Source organism: Tigriopus californicus, chromosome 8, assembly GCF_007210705.1.
Source record: "Tigriopus californicus strain San Diego chromosome 8, Tcal_SD_v2.1, whole genome shotgun sequence".
Taxonomy (NCBI): Eukaryota; Metazoa; Arthropoda; class Copepoda; order Harpacticoida; family Harpacticidae; genus Tigriopus; species Tigriopus californicus.
Window position 1 is genome coordinate 10,901,795 of NC_081447.1, and position 18,189 is coordinate 10,919,983.

General features: G+C 41.0%; 2 protein-coding genes across 3 annotated transcripts in view; both read left to right on the plus strand.

Moving 5' to 3' along the window:
- Positions 1–773: 773 nt before the first annotated feature.
- LOC131885063 (sodium/potassium/calcium exchanger 1-like) lies at positions 774–2,639 on the plus strand. Its single transcript, XM_059232987.1, has 2 exons — positions 774–988; positions 1,127–2,639. Exons 1-2 carry the CDS (start codon positions 908–910, stop codon positions 2,474–2,476), a joined length of 1,431 nt encoding a protein of 476 aa, XP_059088970.1. The 5' UTR covers positions 774–907; the 3' UTR covers positions 2,477–2,639.
- Positions 2,640–2,740: 101 nt separating this feature from the next.
- Positions 2,741–18,189, plus strand: part of LOC131885062 (choline transporter-like protein 1) — a 16,697-nt gene continuing 1,248 nt past the window's right edge. The window contains exons 1-16 of one of the 2 annotated variants that reach the window (XM_059232985.1): positions 2,741–3,111; positions 3,266–3,374; positions 3,643–4,022; positions 4,313–4,420; positions 5,211–5,353; positions 6,004–6,711; positions 6,843–6,997; positions 7,064–7,172; positions 7,252–7,304; positions 7,448–7,593; positions 9,050–9,169; positions 9,272–9,507; positions 10,087–10,349; positions 10,467–10,633; positions 12,002–12,112; positions 12,180–12,272. In XM_059232985.1, coding sequence (XP_059088968.1) covers positions 3,984–4,022; positions 4,313–4,420; positions 5,211–5,353; positions 6,004–6,711; positions 6,843–6,997; positions 7,064–7,172; positions 7,252–7,304; positions 7,448–7,593; positions 9,050–9,169; positions 9,272–9,507; positions 10,087–10,349; positions 10,467–10,633; positions 12,002–12,112; positions 12,180–12,272 — 2,451 coding nt within the window. In that variant the 5' untranslated portion in view covers positions 2,741–3,111; positions 3,266–3,374; positions 3,643–3,983. The remainder of the gene's footprint in view (positions 3,112–3,265; positions 3,375–3,642; positions 4,023–4,312; positions 4,421–5,210; positions 5,354–6,003; positions 6,712–6,842; positions 6,998–7,063; positions 7,173–7,251; positions 7,305–7,447; positions 7,594–9,049; positions 9,170–9,271; positions 9,508–10,086; positions 10,350–10,466; positions 10,634–12,001; positions 12,113–12,179; positions 12,273–18,189) is intronic. The other variant, XM_059232986.1, reaches the window with a different exon arrangement.

Genomic DNA, 18,189 nt, shown 5'->3' on the forward strand with positions numbered 1-18,189 from the left:
TTCAACAAGTTTCCCTCGATGCATTGTTTGAACAGGCAAACCTCGTCTCGTTCCAACGATCGCCTTGTTCCCAACAATCTCACCGTGACCAACTCCTCAACGGCAACTTATCCCGCATCTGGCCCGTCCTCGCCGCACATGGGCAAGAAGAACTATCTGGTGGTGCATCATGTGAATAATAGCAGACAACAAATTGCCCTAAATCTGTTGGAGGATCACGATTTAGACCTACAAGATGGCTTCAATCCAAGCCAAGTTTGCGTTTGAGAGTACATAACCGAAATGATTTTGCAGAGCGGCATAAAGCTTTATTTTTTTAATAAACACAACAAAAAAATCCCATGCATCTTCGTCTAACGCTCCTATCGATAGCTAGTATTCTTCCCAAGTATGTTAAGTGCCAGATGAGAGTAGATGATATCTGAAGCACAATCGCATCGTGAATCATTTTATTCTAGCATTCACGATCGGATCCAAAGTAGCCATTTCTTGGAGAGCTTACCATTGTTGACCTTGTTTCGAGAGTGGGTCTCCAGGTCTCCAGGTCGGTACTAAGGGCGAGCGGGCTTGTATCTGGGAGGCTTGCCAACTTTGTCGATAGGTAAAAGGCCGATTCGAGTTACTCGGCTTTGGTCCGACATTTTCTTGTCGCCGAGTCTCAGTTTGTGTGTGTGTACTCAAGCATACTAAACGCTCTGGGAGAGGGAAAATCAAGTTTTGAGTGTCTGCTCCGACTTGTTTCTCCTTCTGTCGTAACAGAAGGCAAATCAGCTGACTGGATTTCGTCGTGATGCACGCGCTCGAGCACATTGGAATGCTTCTGATGTCATCCCATCGGAGTTGTGAAGCCATATTTCCTCACCACCCAAATAGTGGGACTTGAAGGAAGGAATCATCACCGGCCAACATGAATCAAGCCGCTGTACTTGGAGGTGTTTTGGTATTAGCAACGGCCCTTCTTGTGGCCATAGCTGCTTCTTATTCCACGGTAAGGCTCCCCATTCGCGAAGCGCCTTAGCTGAATTAGGAATGCATGCTTTGGCATATTCATTTCAAGGTTGTTGTAATCCCTTCTTGCCTAACTTTGTCCTTTTCCTCTCTCTTTCTCGCTCTCCGTCTGAAATAGAAGCAAGACTCGAAGAAGCCCAAGAAGAAATCAATTCAGTCTGACAGGTCGGAGAACGGTGCTAAACCCTTTCAACAAGTTGAAGATGAAGTTCCAAAGGCCTCTCCAAAGCCAGCTGAAAGTGACTTGCCACCCAAAGATCTGGGGGGACCCAAAGAGGGTTCCAAAGCAAATGATAATGATGACGTCCAACAACCTACTACACCAACGCCCTCGGATTATTACCCACAGTACAACGACAATGAGGAGGTCTCTTTTGCTGTGATAGTCGAGGAGGAAAATGATAAGTCCCATTTGGAAGTTAATAAGCAGAGCCTTGTTGAAGCTTTTGATCCTGAAATGGCCGAACCACTCAAATCTGAATTGGAAAAAGCACGGAGTACGGTTGGTGATTTTATTGAAAGGGCTAAGGCCAGAGAATCTCAAATCAAAGAGGACTTAAGTCAAGTATCCAATAACGTCACAGACCAGATTGAAGCAATTGCCGATCAAGTCTCGAAGGACGTGGCGGATAAAGCAGAAGCGGTTACCGAACAAGCTGAGGATTGTATTGCCGACACTCAACCAGTAGTTGAAAATAGACTTCAGCAAGCTCAAGAGAGTTTTGTAGAAACCGTGGAGCATGGCAAGGAAGTGGTCATGGACGTGATCGAGGGTGCCAAGCAATATGTAAGTGAGGTCACTGAGGCTGTCCAAGATCAGCTCGGATCCTCCGATGAAGAAGTTCTTATCCCAGTCGTCGAAGATGTCGTCTCGTCCAGTAGAAAAAGTGGCGATTTCTCTCAGATTTTCGATTTGAAGCCTCCATTTAAATCCGTTGAAGAGCAAACGCTTGAGGCTCTTTCCTCTCAAATGGAACAAGAGGACCAGAAGGGGGAAGACTTGGTGGATAATCTCAGTGCTGATTCTAGTCGAGAAACCACACCGGCCTCTCAGCCAACTTCCACTTGGGATCGGAATGTAGAGGAACAGTCAGCTCAAGGTGAATACACTTATGTTAGGCCCAAGGAAGATATTGAAGCTTCGTTCAATGAGAAAGACCAAGTCATGGAGGTCAAAGCAAAACTTGAATTGGGCGCGTCAAATTCTCAAGATAAACAGGACTCGGTTAAAGAGGATCGTGCGGAAGATGAAGAAAGCGAATACGAATATGAGTATGAAGAGGAAGAGGAGGATACTGAGGGGGGCCAAACTGACAGCAAGAGTGACTTCAGCTCCTTTGAGAGGATTCGTCATAGTACCAGCCTAGAGGAATCAGAGTATTCGAATGTGTCTTTTAAAGACGGCGAAGAGAAGCCAACAACCGTCCACGATGATAGCGCTCATAATCAACCACATGAAACACAATAAATGCGAAATATGTCATGCTAGTCTCGAAAATACTCAAGGATCGTTTGTTATAATAAAATTGCTGTCTCGAAGTAGAGCATGCTAATTCAAACGTACGCCAATACACAACGTGACCTGTCAAATTTGTGAGGCTCTGCCATGCGATCGGCCAATCAAAAGGCTTTTCCAGCACTCCTTGTTCTTTCTTCTGGGTTAGTATTCATAATGATGTGTAGGTCATAAGAAGTGCCTTCTCACTTAAATAGTTGCTAGTTCATAACAGCACTCCTTTGGGTAATTCCCATAACTGCATACATTATTGACGAGCCGGACAGTCTAAAATGACTCATTTCGGCCAGGATTTAACTACGGGCGAAAGAAAGCCTTCAGTTTGAATCACCCCGGAGTCTTGAGAACGTCATTTGGACCCAATCAAGAGGAAGATTGAACTTTTGTAACTCCATCTTAATCTTGCCTCTCCACCAAAGACTCCAAAATATGTTTTGACAAGCATTGATGGACATGCGGAGAGCCCTCGCACCCATCTTCCCAAGATGCTGTACGAAAACAAAGGTTGTCCCGGATACTTTTTGTAAATAAAGAGGATGAAATAGTTGGACGATCCCAAAGTCTGTCGATTGGATATCGAAAAGAATGTACGTAATAGACTTCAACACTCAGGTAGGAAATTAAATGCCAAGGCCATCAATATAGAAGAAGACGAAAAAATCTCGATATTGTTGTATTGTCGCTTTACAACGAGTAAATAATCAAAACAACTAGGTACTTACTTTTTGCAATGTTTTCCAGACTTAACGTAGATGCGTTGAGGCTTCGCTCAAAAATGACGACCAATTTGTTGCTGTGGGCCCAGGAAGAGGGAGGAGGCATAATGTGCTTATCTATTATGAAGCACCCGGTAAGCCAAAAATACGAAGAGTTGTTTATGAAGCTAATTTTAAATTGGCATCCAATATTTTCTTTAACAGGACATGTAAAATTGCGTTTGCCTTCAACGCTATTCCAGTCCTTACCTTGAATTTTATACCATGCATCCTTCGCATTGATTTGAAAGAGTCATATATCTAAATGGACTTTCAAAATCTAATTATCCTTTAAATTTGCAACTTGAATAGAACTGTTGATGAATCCCCGTGTTGACAATCCCTTTGTTTGGCACATTTCAGTTTGTCTCCACTCTTGAGAGCATTGTTTTGAGCTGATGGCAACTTTCAAGGGATTAAATCCCACTTTGTTGTTGTCGCATGTAGGATTGACGAGCATACATTATCGGTTGCCATGGGGTTGAGCGGACTCACTGACCACTGGACATAAGACCTCCCAAAGCCTTTCCTTGAGCCTTTCCTTCGAGCTGGAGGAGGACTGCCTTCTTCGCCACTTGCACCATTTCTCGATAATGACGGTGTTGGATTGCTAAACACATATTGCAAAGAAGGTCCATCCACATATCCCTCCATTTATTCATCCACCTCTAAATCTCCAGCTGTTGTAGTTGTTGTGTCAGGACATGAGATTTTTCAAGAAGAATAAGATCACATCTCGTCGGGTGAGACCTGAATTTATGTATCTTTTCGAACTGTCTCCTCCAACTTTGCAAAGGTTTTGAGGGCTAAATATGGCACCAACACGATTCATGTGACACGTCGACTTTTGTGAACATTTTGAGCAGTACATTTTGTGTCTGCTTTTACGTAACCTTGGCATGATCTGAGCCTTCACAACATCAAAAGTACACAGGCCTTTATGCAAGGTGTGAGGATCCGACATAGTATATCTTGAACATCCGACAACACCTACATACACAGAGAAATCCAGTTCCAAATTCCCTTGTTTCAGTTTGATGGAGAGCACAACCACGAAGATAATTTCGAAGGTCCATTGGACAAACGAGGCTGCACGGACTGCCTTTGCCTGCTCATATTTGCGGCCTTTCTCGCGGGAATGGTGAGTGAGTGAGGGGAGGATGGTCCTGAGGGGCCCAGGAGCAGAAATTTCAAATCCACATTCAAGCTCATTTCCGTTCCACTTTTGAACTCAGTTCAAAAGCCAAAGCCAGAACGAAACCAAATTTGCTTGACACATATCACGTAGTCGCGGCTTCTCTAATTTACTGGGGCTCAACCACATGTATATGTATAGTCTTAGGGCTCAACACTCAATGAAAAAGGGAGATGGAATTCTGATAAACATACAGTATGTCTTGGCCAATGGAGGGTTGACATCCATATGTTTCAATGGCCACCTACCCACCTTACAAACCTGTTGCTGTTTCTCATGAACCTTCGCAAGTCTCTGTCTAACTTGACCGGACAACTTGACCCAGCGGTAAACTCGAACCAACAGAAGAAACTAAGCGCAACATACGTACCTTACTTACATTAAAATCATATCTGTAGGACGGACAAATGCGAAATTTGAGTGATTGGTCACTATGCTTGAATTGGCTTTAATTTGTACGCTTTTTTTTGTTTCAAAACAATCAAGGACGTGACAGTTGGAAGTATCTGATTCGAAACACACCTTCACAAGTATAAGTGTATCGGAAAATGTAACTTCGTTCCATAAAATTACCCCATTTTTTAAGCAAGTAATTTGGGCTTGATTTTTATTGTGCATGATCGAGTTATCCGCATATCGAGTTGTCCTCAAACCAAAGTCATTTGGATTGCCAAAATGATCGATGATCTATGCTTGGAACCGAATTCCCAGACGTGTTTTGTTTCCCTCTTTTCAGATAGCCCTATTCGTGTTGGCAGCCATCCAAGGTGATCCCTATCGCGTGACCCAGGGTTATGATATCCAGGGAAATGTTTGCGGAAAGAAGAATACTCTGTTGGATGGGATTCCTCTCAGCGGTCAAAACCTGGTCGACTCTCCGTAAGAAAACCATTCAGCTATTGATTGCTTCTTTGCTTCATGCTACTTTGAATGGGCATAGTACTGTAAAGGACTTAGCATCCGTTGCGTCGTTAGTCGATGCTAGACAAGGATGAAAATGCTGAACAATCACTTTTAAACGGACAATTACAAAGCCAATTTGGGTGCGTCCACGTACGTACTAAGCAGTAGTCCTGAGCATTTTAAAGAACCCAGAAACATCAGTCATGGGTTCTTCGATTAGTGACGATGGATTTACTTTTAAATGTGACCTTATTATTGCAAATATCAATTGAAACTACATTAGAACTGATGGTTAGAATTATCGATCTATCAATTGGCATCACGAAAAATCATATCTTAGCCGTAAAAGAAATGAAAAACTTTCCCGATTTAACATTTCCCGGATATGAATATCGAGGTCGGTAGGCTGTGACTGTTTCAAAGAAGAATGTGTAAGGCCAGTAACATTTGAAAAACTTACCTAAATCTGTCAAGGACCAAATTTTGTGCTGGTTCTGCAGATATTTGCGAGGCACAGTCCCCATGAAATAAAAATGAGAAGACGAAAGTCTATCTAGGAAAGCTACACATCATCATACATTGTTGCTTTAGGATCCAAGACCCAGCCTAAATCTCTTTCATTTCAGGTTCTTGCATTTCAATCTCGTTCGTCATGCACAAATCTTGGGCGAGGATGCTTTGAATCAAGCTCTCTCAGGCCATGATGGGACGTCCCTTTCCGACGAGTCCAATCGGAATCGATCGGAAAAGGTGATCTTTTGCTATTCGGGGGTGAAAGGTGGTCCATCAAGTTCCACCACAACCACCACCACTACTACTACAACAACGACAACGACAACAACGACGACGAGGACGGCCTCTGGTTCAAACTCAGGCGGAACAGGAGCTCTTCGTAAAGTTCCTTCCTTAGTTGTGGCAATTAAGCCTTCGAGCTTGGTCCCTGAAACTCATGCAAAAGTTGGGTTGGAGCCAAGGTCAGGTGCAGTCTCCAACCAGGCGGATATAGTTACCATTTCTCAGAAAGGCCACCGAACAGATGAGCCCACCATTCGGGTGCTGAAACTGAAATACGATGCCATAGAAATAGGTCACCTTGAGCAAGAACATCAGTCCATGACAGCCTTGCTCACCGGGGACGGAGACATTCAAGTTTTCCGCATAGCCAAATTGGAATCCCAAGATGCCAACTCGAACCAAACATTTCAGACAGCGCAAATGTACGAGAGCCATGGCCAAGAGACGATAAAGAGCTTGCTTTCACTCGATCCTTTGACCACGAGCTTGACAGCGGGAGGATCTTGTCGCTATTGTGTGAAAAATTGTCCAGAAAACTAGTAAGTTCTCGAATATCTCGAATCTGCATCCAATATGCTCATCATGCTATATGCACTGTATTGAGCAAAACTTGGCACTCAAGAGAGTTCAAGGCACTGACTAGATGGATTCGGGTATTTGCCTATTTCAGTAAAGCTTATTTTTCCCGATGTATTCCCGTTTTCGCCGAGGACAAGGCTGAACAATTCTATTCTGGAAGTGGGATGAGTGGTTTCATTGGCGACGTCATTGCAGATCTGAAAATCTCGTGGAAGGAAATCCTGTACATTAGCCTCATTGCATTCGGTAATTTCCTTTCATTTTGTGTATTCTTTTGATTTGAGAAGTATTGAAACTTGCTCGCCATTACAGGATTATCGGTCCTGGTGACCCTACTCTTTCGCTTCTTTGCCAGGGTTATTGTATATTTGATATTGGTACTAGCAATCATTGCCCTCTTGGCAGGCACGGCGTTTCTATGGTAACTTTTTCAGGGGAAAATCCCCGGAGATTAAGGAAAGGGTCATTGAAAGCATTAACCTCCCCTTGATTGTTTTCAGGGTAATTTGGTACTTGAAGCGCGATTACTTCAACGATCATTACTTCGGGAGTGGTAAGGATGGAGGTTTGGAAGCATATGCTTGTTTAACGACGCCACATCACATCGGAAATGCATGCCCGATTTTACTGGGCTTGTTTCAAATGTGGCCGCTCCTTCTTTGACATTCTAGCTCGATAACCCCTTTCATCTTGCAGCTAATTCCACCAATGCTACTAACGAGAAAGGTCAGGGGGAGAATGAGCTCAATGATCGAAATGTAGCCCAAAGACTATCTCAAGCTCACAATCAAGAAGAGGTTCGGACTTTCTTAATTGGTGCTATTGTTGCTTCCGTGGTCACGGTAAGTACCCTTTTCCGTTCGAAAGCATTCATCGAGCAAAAGCCTGATCATGTTCATTAAAGGATAATAAAAAAGTCAATTGATCAAAATGTCAGTCAAGTCAAAGGCCTTTCAATCAAATGGGATGGCCAGAAGGCGTTGAAATTTTTAAAACTCCCACCAAAACATGAATTAAATCCCCATCAGCCAAGAAAACATTTCCCAACTTTTCATTAACTTCACATCCATGGCTAATTAGTCTGAACTATTCAAGTGCCAGGAAAGTTCCCTAAAATCAGATTAGGTCTCAACCTCGTCTTTCTTGTAGCCGCACAAGATGAAATCATTGAGTCATGAAGTCATTGTCAAGAAATGCGACTACTAAAATTTAGACAGTCACCCTCCGAAAGGTAGAGGAACGAAAGATATTTGTAAATAATTAGGCATTTTTTCCCCTTTGGTTTGGGTTTTCACGGGCTTTTCAAACCGCCACAGGGAATGTTAACCCCAGTACTATTAAAATGACAGATTGTAATTCGTTTATTCAGCACCTTTCAATCTTTATGTCATATTTGGTCTACCAACGAATTTGAGTTGGTAGACCGAGCTAGTCCTTGAATGTAGGGTTGATCTGAAATGGTATCTAAAAATATTGTGCAAGTCTGGCTAGCCTGGATTTTCAAGGGCTTGAAGGTGCTGTCAAAACGCACATTAAGCCTCTACGGTCACTAAAATTGACCCTAAATCCTGGGTTGGGACAAAGCTCATGAATGCTTTTTTAAGATGTACAGTATCAGATACCTTTCGTACATTCTCTGAACACTGTACAGTCCCAACTTTTTTAGTCTCTCTCCCATACCTTGTTCCTTGTGTTTGGTTACAATTCGTGGACATTTGTCAAAATGGAAATTCCTTTCAACAACGGAATGCAGCTTAAAGAATCGGCTTGAACACAGATTTTCCAACTAGATCTGCCCCGTTTAGCCTTAGTATAAGATGTACTCCCAATGACAATAAACCCTTTTTAACTTTTATTTAATCATAAACCACTGAAATATGAGATGACCCAACCATGCTATGCCATGTTATGCATGAAATACACTTTGAAGCTTTGAATCAGTTGTTCAATCAAGCTGAAATTTGAAGTACAAGATTTCATTAAGCTAGGCCAGTCAGAGTCGATTCATAGACTCAAATCGGAGTTGTCAATTTACCATCTTAGCCCTCCTATTCCAGTGGTTCATGTATTGGTACAAATCTATAAAGTTAATCACAAGAGAAAAAATATTTTTCTTCCAAGAGCCGTTTATTATTGTCTATTCTCAAGTTTAACACAAGAAACAACACAAAATCATGCACAAGCTCAGAAAATGCATCTCATACAATGGCTCACCCACTCTTCTCGAAACTTTTTGGAGAGAGTATGTATATGTAGAGGTCCTGAATCTTCAAAAGATGCCTCTTTTCATGTCCCCAGGTGATACTCCTTCTGATCATTTTCGTTCTGAGAAAACGTCTCAAACTGGTGATTCAATTGTTTGTTGAGGCAGGACGAGCCATTCAATCTATGCCTTTGTTGATCCTCCAGCCACTTTGGGTAAGGTTCAAAGGAACTCGTTCCGTTTTTGGGTCACAAAGGCCCAAGTCGAGGGTGGATTAGATCAATGGCTAAGTTTAGGGTTCCTATTGATCCTTGCAGACTTGTTTATCAGTGGCCGTCATCATCGTCCTTTGGATTTTGGGGCTTATTTTGATCGAGTCCACCGGAGAGGCAGATGAGCATCAAAGTACAGGATTCGTAACTTACCGTAAATCCGAGGTTTTTAAGTGGATGAGACTGTATCATCTTTTTGGACTGCTTTGGTTGGTTCAATTCGTTAAAGCCTGTCAACACTTGGTCATTGCGGGCGCCGTGGCGACTTGGTATTTTTCAAAGTAAGTTCATCAGTGACGATAAAAAAGGACAGTCCTGATTGTGTTCACAAATAAACTTTGAATGTTTCCATAGGTCTGTAAAATTGGCTTTCAATAATAAATGTACATAAACGGAAGAACATTTTGTCCTTCACTTGGCCTCATAAAGTTTTACTATAGAGGTTTGTTATGTGAATAAAGACAGTCTTAGCTAGAGGGCTAGTCTTAGCCACCTCAAGACATGGTCTAGAAAAGAAGGAGCTGTTTGTGATTCTGAAATTTGTAAGAATGGAGATTTCTAATCTCTACAGAATTCTTAGATACTCAAATGTGTGCAAGGAAGACTGATTTTGAGACAAAAAGCCTAGAGGAACCATAGATTATTTAATTGATCATCAAGAGCAGCAGTAGTGGCCTTTATCAATTGATAAATGCGCCTTTCAACAATTCGTTCACCGATTGATGAAGTACTTGATTGTGTAAGATTCCCCTAAGATTTACCCAAAACATAGCCCAAACCCATTTATGCAATGCATATTACATTCGAGTATACACCATAACACGTTATGGTGTTGATGAAACAAATTGCTTGATTTGCAGGATAAAAAATAAGCTTGGTCTGCCCATTTGGAGGAGTTTTTGGCGCCTGGTTCGCTACCATTTGGGCTCTGTGGCCTTGGGCTCGTTTCTAGTGGCCTTAATTCAATTCATACGAATCATCATGAAGCAGATTGAGAAGAGAGTGAAAAACTACGGAGGAGCCGGAAAAGTTGCCCAAGCTTGCTTGAAGTGTTGCCAATGTTGCCTTTTCTGCTTCGAAAAAGTTCTGAAATATATCAACAAGAACGCTTACATCGAAGTGGGTGAGTGGCCTTTCTGTTTAACTTGCAATCGCTTTAATTACCGAAAAGGTCGCCGTTTTCCAGAAAGGGTGAGGCAACTTAAAAGCCAATATTGTACTTAAAGTGTGACTTTTGCAGCGATTTACGGCTACAGCTTTTGCAAGGCTGCCAAGAAAGCCTTCCAACATATTCAATCCAATCTGATCCGCGTGGCTGCCATCAACTCGGTGGGGAATTTTATCCTACTCCTTGGAAAAATCGCTATTGTGGTGGCCACTATCTTCGTTGGCATTGAAATCATGGAGGTGAGGTTTAGATCCAAAATGAGAGACCCGATTCTGTCACCCTTTCAATTTTCAGTTTTTATGTTCTATATCTAGACGAGATACTAGATTGCCTTTTTTTTCGACACATCTGACATTTCTCGGAGGAAAACAACCTTTCAAATTGGCACTGTCATAACGTCACCTTTATGTTTGTCAAATTACTCTCCTTCCTCTAGAAAGAGTTCCTTTGTAGTTAGGGGCAAGAAAATACGTTTTCCTTCATCAGAACCAGTTTTCATGGCCCTCCGTTTACTCCTGGCTTGAAAGTTACTTTCCAATTACTAGTGAGCAGAAAATATCTTTTAATTGATCAAACTTGGTTCCTAATCATTTTTTTTCCAGAAGTTTATTCAAATTTGGATTTCGCAAGTCTGACATTGTCAACACTTTAAATTCATTTACCTTTTCATCCCCTCTCATTTGAAGAGAAGACTGGGAATGGTTTTGTTGTTCTTCTTGTCAAACTCAATAGCATCAAAAAGATGAACTCTCCAAAGGTGCCTTGACAGCATTGAATCAAAGATGACAGAATTAATGGATGTAGAGGCAAAAATGGTTTTCAAGTTCGAACCAATTAGCCTATTTGGTAACCAGCTTTGTTTATAACAATTTAAAGCCAAGGTCAACATTTTCTAAGCAATTTGATGATTTTTGTAGAACTTTGGGCAACTTACGACAAACTACAGTAATTGTTATTTCTCCTATTTGCAACCCTCTTCACCACGATCTTTGTTTTGGACAATTGTGATGTCAATTTGCCTGGAATTTTAACTACCTGTTATTTGTCAACAAAAGCCCTGGTCATCCTAAAAATTGACATTCATAATAGACCATATCAAGCCAAACTCAGCTGCTTAATTGCAATTCATTATAACAAAAATGCGTTTCTAAACGCCTGAGCAGAGGTCTTCGTATATTTCATCCTTCTTGAACGAATTTATTCAAAACTCACTTTTATGAGCTTCATGGAAAGAAAGCCGTGATTATTGAATAAATAGCTATGAGAGCGCAATAAATGGTACTGGCTTGGAGAGTGAAGTGAAACAATCATCACCCCCCAAAAAACTGAAAAGACCCGGATGTCAAACGAATTGCCATTGGCATCCTTGGGTCTGAATTTTCTCTCAAGAGTTGGACTAATCATATAAGTTCGTTCAAAGAGCCTTGAAGCTTGATGGAATATTCTTTATCAAGAGGAGAGCTGCGAAGGTCTTTGGATGTGAAGATGAATGGGCCCCCTCAGATCTTGAAAAGAATTGATTACTTCAAATCCGTTCTAGCGTGATCAAATACAGTGGGTGAGTAAAGCTCGGAACTTTCTGATTCAATACTTGAGTTTTCTTTCAGAGCAAATCTCCGGAATCCGATGGACGTACTGTGACGCACATTTGGGCACCTGTTCTGGTTGGTGGTCTCATTGCCTACATCATTGCCGACTGTTTCATCTCTGTTTATGGGGTTTGGCATTTGAGCAACGGATTGGCTCTTGAATCTCATCCAACGACTCTACACTTTCTTTTTCTAGATGACGATTGATACGATTTTCTTATGCTTTTGCGAGGATTGCGACCGAAACGACGGAATTTCTAAGCCTTACTTCATGAGTAAAGGCTTAATGGTAAGGAAAAGGACAAAGGGCAGAAGACACATATCGCGAAAGACGTGGGCGGTCAAATGCCAGAGAAATGTTACTAAACACAAGCTACCACTTCAATTTGGTCTCGGAGAATCCTGTTCCCATGTTAGGAATCTTTATGCACTTTACAGTAGTCCGGTATATGCAACGCTAGTTTTGATTTGAAACACGCTTTTTCCTTCATGGGTGCCAGATTGTTTTTCGATTCTTTTGCCAAACAGCCAATGCATCCTTTCCAGTAATATGAGTAGGAGTTGCATCAGTATTTGCTTTGTAAAAGTAGTAGCATTTGACCAAACCATCAATCAGTATGGTGGTTGCCACTATTCTCAATTTGTCCATCAAGATCTAGGCAATCAATTCTAATTGGAAAGTCACTATTTAATCTAGACACCAAACACACTACGCCACATGAGCTCTATGTATTTAACCCCCTGGATGGTAGTTTGTTGTTTCGACAAATAGTCATTTGTCTAAAGCTGTTGGGTGGCACAGTGGAAAGGACTGTTTGAAATCAAAATGGAATCAGTATGATTTTCTAAAAAAAAAAGTAATTTCAATTCCTTCGGATAAGCCCCAACAAAAGTACTGACGACCCACCACTTACTCGTAAACCTTATGGGTCGGAGAGCATTCAAAACACACATAATCTTCAAATCCACCCATAACTAAATAGCATATCCATGATTTAACAAGCAAACCTAAACAAACATGTAGTAATATTAGTCTTTTGCTTAAATATTTAACTTCCTTGGCTTTCTTTGATATGGTTGTCGATGAGGTTCATTTCGTGAGAGAATTGGTTTTGGGGTTGCTTGTTATCAGATAGAATCGATTGGCAGTTTCAAGAGAGATTTGAATACAGGAAATCTTGAAAGACCGGACATAATCACGAGGACAAATGATTGCGACGTCATAAGTTAGATCCCAACATTCCCTAGTAGAGGAGATGTGTGTGTCACCTTTGATATGTCTCCTTGTTGAATCGGAGTTTCCGGAAAAAGAATACCCAGTTGGATGCCAAAGCTTTTTACACTGGAGCTGAACTTTGAGAGGGCCGAGACTGAAATCATATAATATAGGGAGAAGAAATGAAAAGAAGACCTTTTGTCTTGATACCAGTGGTGGGGATGGTTGAACAAGTAATTAAGATCGTTTATCGCTAAGCTGTTATATAAAATGTTCATATCCCAACCCAGGTTTTATGGTCAATGCTGGTGACCGTAGAGGCTTAACGTGCGTTTTAAGAGCACCTTCAAGCCTTCGAGAATCCAGGCTAGTTCGAACAATGAAGTCCATTTCTCTTCTTTCTCAGGCTCCATCATTGTTTAATTTGCTTCCCTCTAATATATTCAATATTCATATTCAAGAGCTAGCCAGAAAGAAATAGTCTCTTGAACTGCTGGGAATTTCATTTCCGTAGCGGTAAGGAAGTCCGCAAAAATGTAACTGCGCGGAAAGTCCGTAATATATTTACCTACGCTGCCCGAAATATGGTTTACGATCTACACATCAGAGGGCACTTTGCGAGACAGCCTGTACCAAATAAAGAGCTGCCTGCTTAGGCCGATTCCTCTTTATTGAATTATAATGCGTTTGTGCTGTTTTTGGCTAATTGTATCAAAATCTTATAAATGATTAGTGACCGTCCGTCCAGAAAAGAAATCGCTTTCATGGCATGTCGCGAGTAGTTTATTTATTAATCTACCATGCCTCTTCCCCAGTTCGTTTGGGCTGTCTGACGTTGCAAATAAGGACCCTTATAGAGCAGAATGCCGATTGATACGATTTTTTCATTTATATCGTGCAATGTAGTTTTATCCTCTTTCACCTTTTTGACAGCTTGCCAGTAAATAAACAGATGGATGATGAGGCTGTACCTTCGGGATAATGGTACTAATGGCAATTTACGAATAGACATAACGTTCTTACAGGATATTTAATGTCCTCTCTGGGATCTAGATTTCAAGGCCAAATATTATTTTTGGCTACAGCTAGAATATAAAGTCAAATTTGATAAAGATTTAATATCATTTTGACGTTAAATGCATACCTCATTCTCCTTTGGAATGTGGAAGGTTGGACAGATTATTTGTATATTACGGTTGTACCTTCGGGATAATGGTACTAATGGCAATTCTCGAATAGACATAACGTTCTTACAGGATATTTAATGTCCTCTCTGGGATCTAGATTTCAAGGCCAAGTATTATTTTTGAATTTTTTAGAATATAAAGTCAAATTTGATGAAGATTTAATATCATTTTGACGTTAAATGCATACCTCATTCTCCTTTGGAATGTGGAAGGTTGGACAGATTATTTGTATATTACGGTTAGAAAATAAAAAATAACAAAATCTAAATGAGACCGAGAGAATCAAGCCCATTTATTTGCCCTTGATTTTTGAGGGGGAGGTGCACACAATTTTTACTGTATTACAACATGTATCTTCCTTCGGAACTTTCCATCAAATACATCAAAGGATATAGATTGTTTGGGAGTCAGCCAGCCTAAATCACACCCCATCTAACACCGTAATGTTAAGGAGGAAGTAGTTCAATTATCTAAAAAAAATCTTTTCTCAAAAAGTTGCAACTGAATCTGAAAGAGGCAAATAGCAAAAAGGAACGTCCAGCTTTCTCATGAATTCTTCTGTACAAAAAACCGAAGCAATTAAAGAGATGTTGCGTGAAAACTGTGCGTGGACCCCGTTGATATAAGATCTGGACAAATGCTGTATTCTTTTACTCTTAGCATCTGAAATGTCAGTTTCTAAACAGCACTTTTTGCACAAAACATTTTTTATCCATAAGCTTAAAGCCTTCAAATTATCGTGTACTCCATGGGGCTAAAAAATTCAATTAGTAAGCTTATGTAAAAACTAAAAAAAGGTTTCAGTTCCTAAAGATATTAATTATTAACCTTTTCAATCCTATTCTGAGTGTATGATCAGTTATATTTTTAATTGCCCATGAAAAAAACTACAAATTTGTCTTATTTTGTTAAAAACGGCTTTGGAGTATTCTTATTGATAGTTATTTTTCACTTGTAACCAAAGTTAAGAAGTTAAGACTTCTTTTTTTGGTTTGGTTTGGTTTGGCTTTTCACGGGCTGTTCAAACCACTACAGGGAATGTAATCCCAAGCACTATTAAAATGAAAGGTTTTAATTAGTCCACTTTTTAACTTGTAATCTTTATATAATATAATATGGTCTACCGACGAGTTCGAATTGGCGGACTGAGCTAGTCCTTGAATGTAGGGTTGATCTGGAATGCTATCTAAAAAAGTGTCCAAGTCTGACTTGAAAGATGCAACCGGATCAACAAGGCCTACAAATTCCCCACGAATATTAGAGGGCAGCAAATTAAACGATGAAGGAGCCCGAGAAAGAAGAGATATGGCCTTCATTGTTCGAACTACCCTGGATTCTCGAGGGCTTGAAGGTGCTCTCAATACGCACGTTAAGCCTCGACGGTCACTACAGTTGACCCTAAATCCTGGATTGGGACAAAATTCATGGTTGCTTTTGAAAACGTACAGTATCAGATACCTTTCGCACCTTCTCTGAACACTGTACAGTCCCAACTTTTTGAATCTCTCCCAATATGAGTGCTCTCTCATTCCTGTGATGTTCCTAGTGAAACATCTTTGGACTTGTTCTACCTTTTACAAACCTGCTGAACTCATTGGAGCCCAAATGGGTGAAGCATATTCAAGATGTGGCTGAACAATCGACTTGTACAGAGTTAGCCCATCTCTGGACTTAAATGTGCGATATATTCAACCACACGTTTCGAAAGCTTTACCCACCTTCAACTGGATATGCCCATCGAACTTTCCATTATTTTGGGGGACTACACCTAGATCCTTCATGGATGAGACCTGCTGAATGCCGTTACCTTCATCATCTAATAGTAGAGTGTCTAATGGCGTCGACCCAAAGGTCATTTCATTCCGTTCAGGGCCATATTACTCTCAGGAACCCAATAGTAGATTATTTCTAGGTGCTTTGCAAGGCTAGTGGAATCTTGGCCATTCCTACCAGAGACTGGTACTTATGCAAAGCTTTTGTTGCGGGGCAACGAATATTATAGAAAGGAGGGGCCCTAAGATGGAGCCGTGGGGAGCACCTGATTTGACATCATGTATGTCACTAAGGGATTCCTCAACCTTAACAATTTGCTTCCTATCATGAATGAAGCCTTTTACCCAATTGAGAACCTTGCCTTTGATCCCAGTATCATGAAGTCTATTCAACAAAAGGCCAAAAAGGCCATGATCTACCTTGTCAAAGGCCTTGGTAAAATCAAGATTGACAACATCAACTGACTCGTGTCTTTCCAATCTCTCAATGTCATGCTCTAAATGCTCAATCAGTTGGGTAATCGTACTAAAATGTGCTCGGAAGCCATGCTGACTAGGAGGAAGGACATCATGGACTTCAAGATTTTCAACAAGTTTGGACTTCATGATCTTCTCAAACACCTTCGCAATATTCGAAGTGAGAAAAATCGGCCTACAGTTACTGGGAAGCGACTTATCTCCCCCTTTAAAAATTGGAACAACATGAGCTAACTTTAGTGAAGAGGAGAACTTGCCCTGATACAAGATGCAACGCATCAACTACGAGAAAATAGGAGCAAAAACTAGTAAGCATCTCATAAGAAATTGAGATGTCACACCATCAGAACCAGAAGATCTTAAAATCCTCAAGTCCCTGATGGCCGCTAAAGCATCTTGATCTGTAACTATGAGGTCATCAAATTGCTCAATTTGACTAACATCATCAATCCCAACAGACTCTTCATTAGAACAATGAGCTGCTGCTCCTAAACTAAAAGGGGGTTGAAAAGACACTACAGAACGGATCTAGCATGTTAGCCATTGCCTCTACATTGCTAACGGCTTCCCCAGCAACCTCAAAGGGCCCAACAAGGTGTTTCATCATTCTTTTAGAGTTCGCATACGAGACCCCTACAGTGGTATTAACCCTCATACTGTTCCAAAGTTTCATTTTTCATGTATCATGTATTCCAAAGTAAACTAAGGTCGACCCGTTGTCAACTTCTGGTGGACGAGGACGTTTGTTCAAAACCTGAATTTGTTTCGAAAACATCGAGATTATTGCGTAGAAAAAAAGGTCTTAATAGCCAATTATTGCAGACATTTGTCTTTCAATGATCTCAATTACTTTCATATCCATCAACTCCTAAAACAATGCGACAACAAGAGGCCAACAAAGGAGTACATGTTCGTCAAATCAGGAACCGCTGGAAACTGGACAGGGAGGGAATGCTACGTTGGAGAACTAGCATTTCGGAATTGAGTACACGCATTGCGTTTGCTACACAAGTCTGGAGCTCAATGAGCATCAATTAGACAGTTCAATTTCCAGCTCAATCCAAAAACTGGATCGAAAGATATGCCCTCTCAGAGATTACTGCATAACTCCTCTCATAATTTGCAGATCATTCCTAACACAAAGGCATACACCGCATACACGCCCATGTGGAAATATGGGATTATCAGGTCGTACCCCATCACAACGAACCAAGTTGAAACCAACTACGGTTAGCTTTTCATCTAGGACCCCTGGCCGAATCTATCTCTCAACGGCTAGTTCTTCTAAGATCTTAACTTTTGTGCTGTCTTTTTTAGAAATCAGACAATGCACGTTCAAATATAGCCCCTTTACGGGCCTCTCTTTTGACGGACCAAGTTCACAAGATCTTGGACCATCCTCTCTAAACGTAAAAAATCCCGCTTATCAACAAAGCTACGTTCTACTGGAGGCAAAGAATGAGCTAATGGGGATGGTTGGGTTTGGGAAATGGGTTGGGCAGCTACATTTGAATAGGAACGTATTTTGGGAATAGGGGTGGGGCAAGGAATATT

What these genes read in the sequence shown, in the direction of transcription:
- LOC131885063 (XM_059232987.1), top strand. Translation starts at nt 908, where the DNA reads ATGAATCAAGCCGCTGTACTTGGAGGTGTTTTGGTATTAGCAACGGCC. An exon ending in TAGCTGCTTCTTATTCCACG is followed by an intron (nt 989 to 1,126) that starts GTAAGGCTCCCC and finishes CGTCTGAAATAG; the next exon opens with AAGCAAGACTCGAAGAAGCC.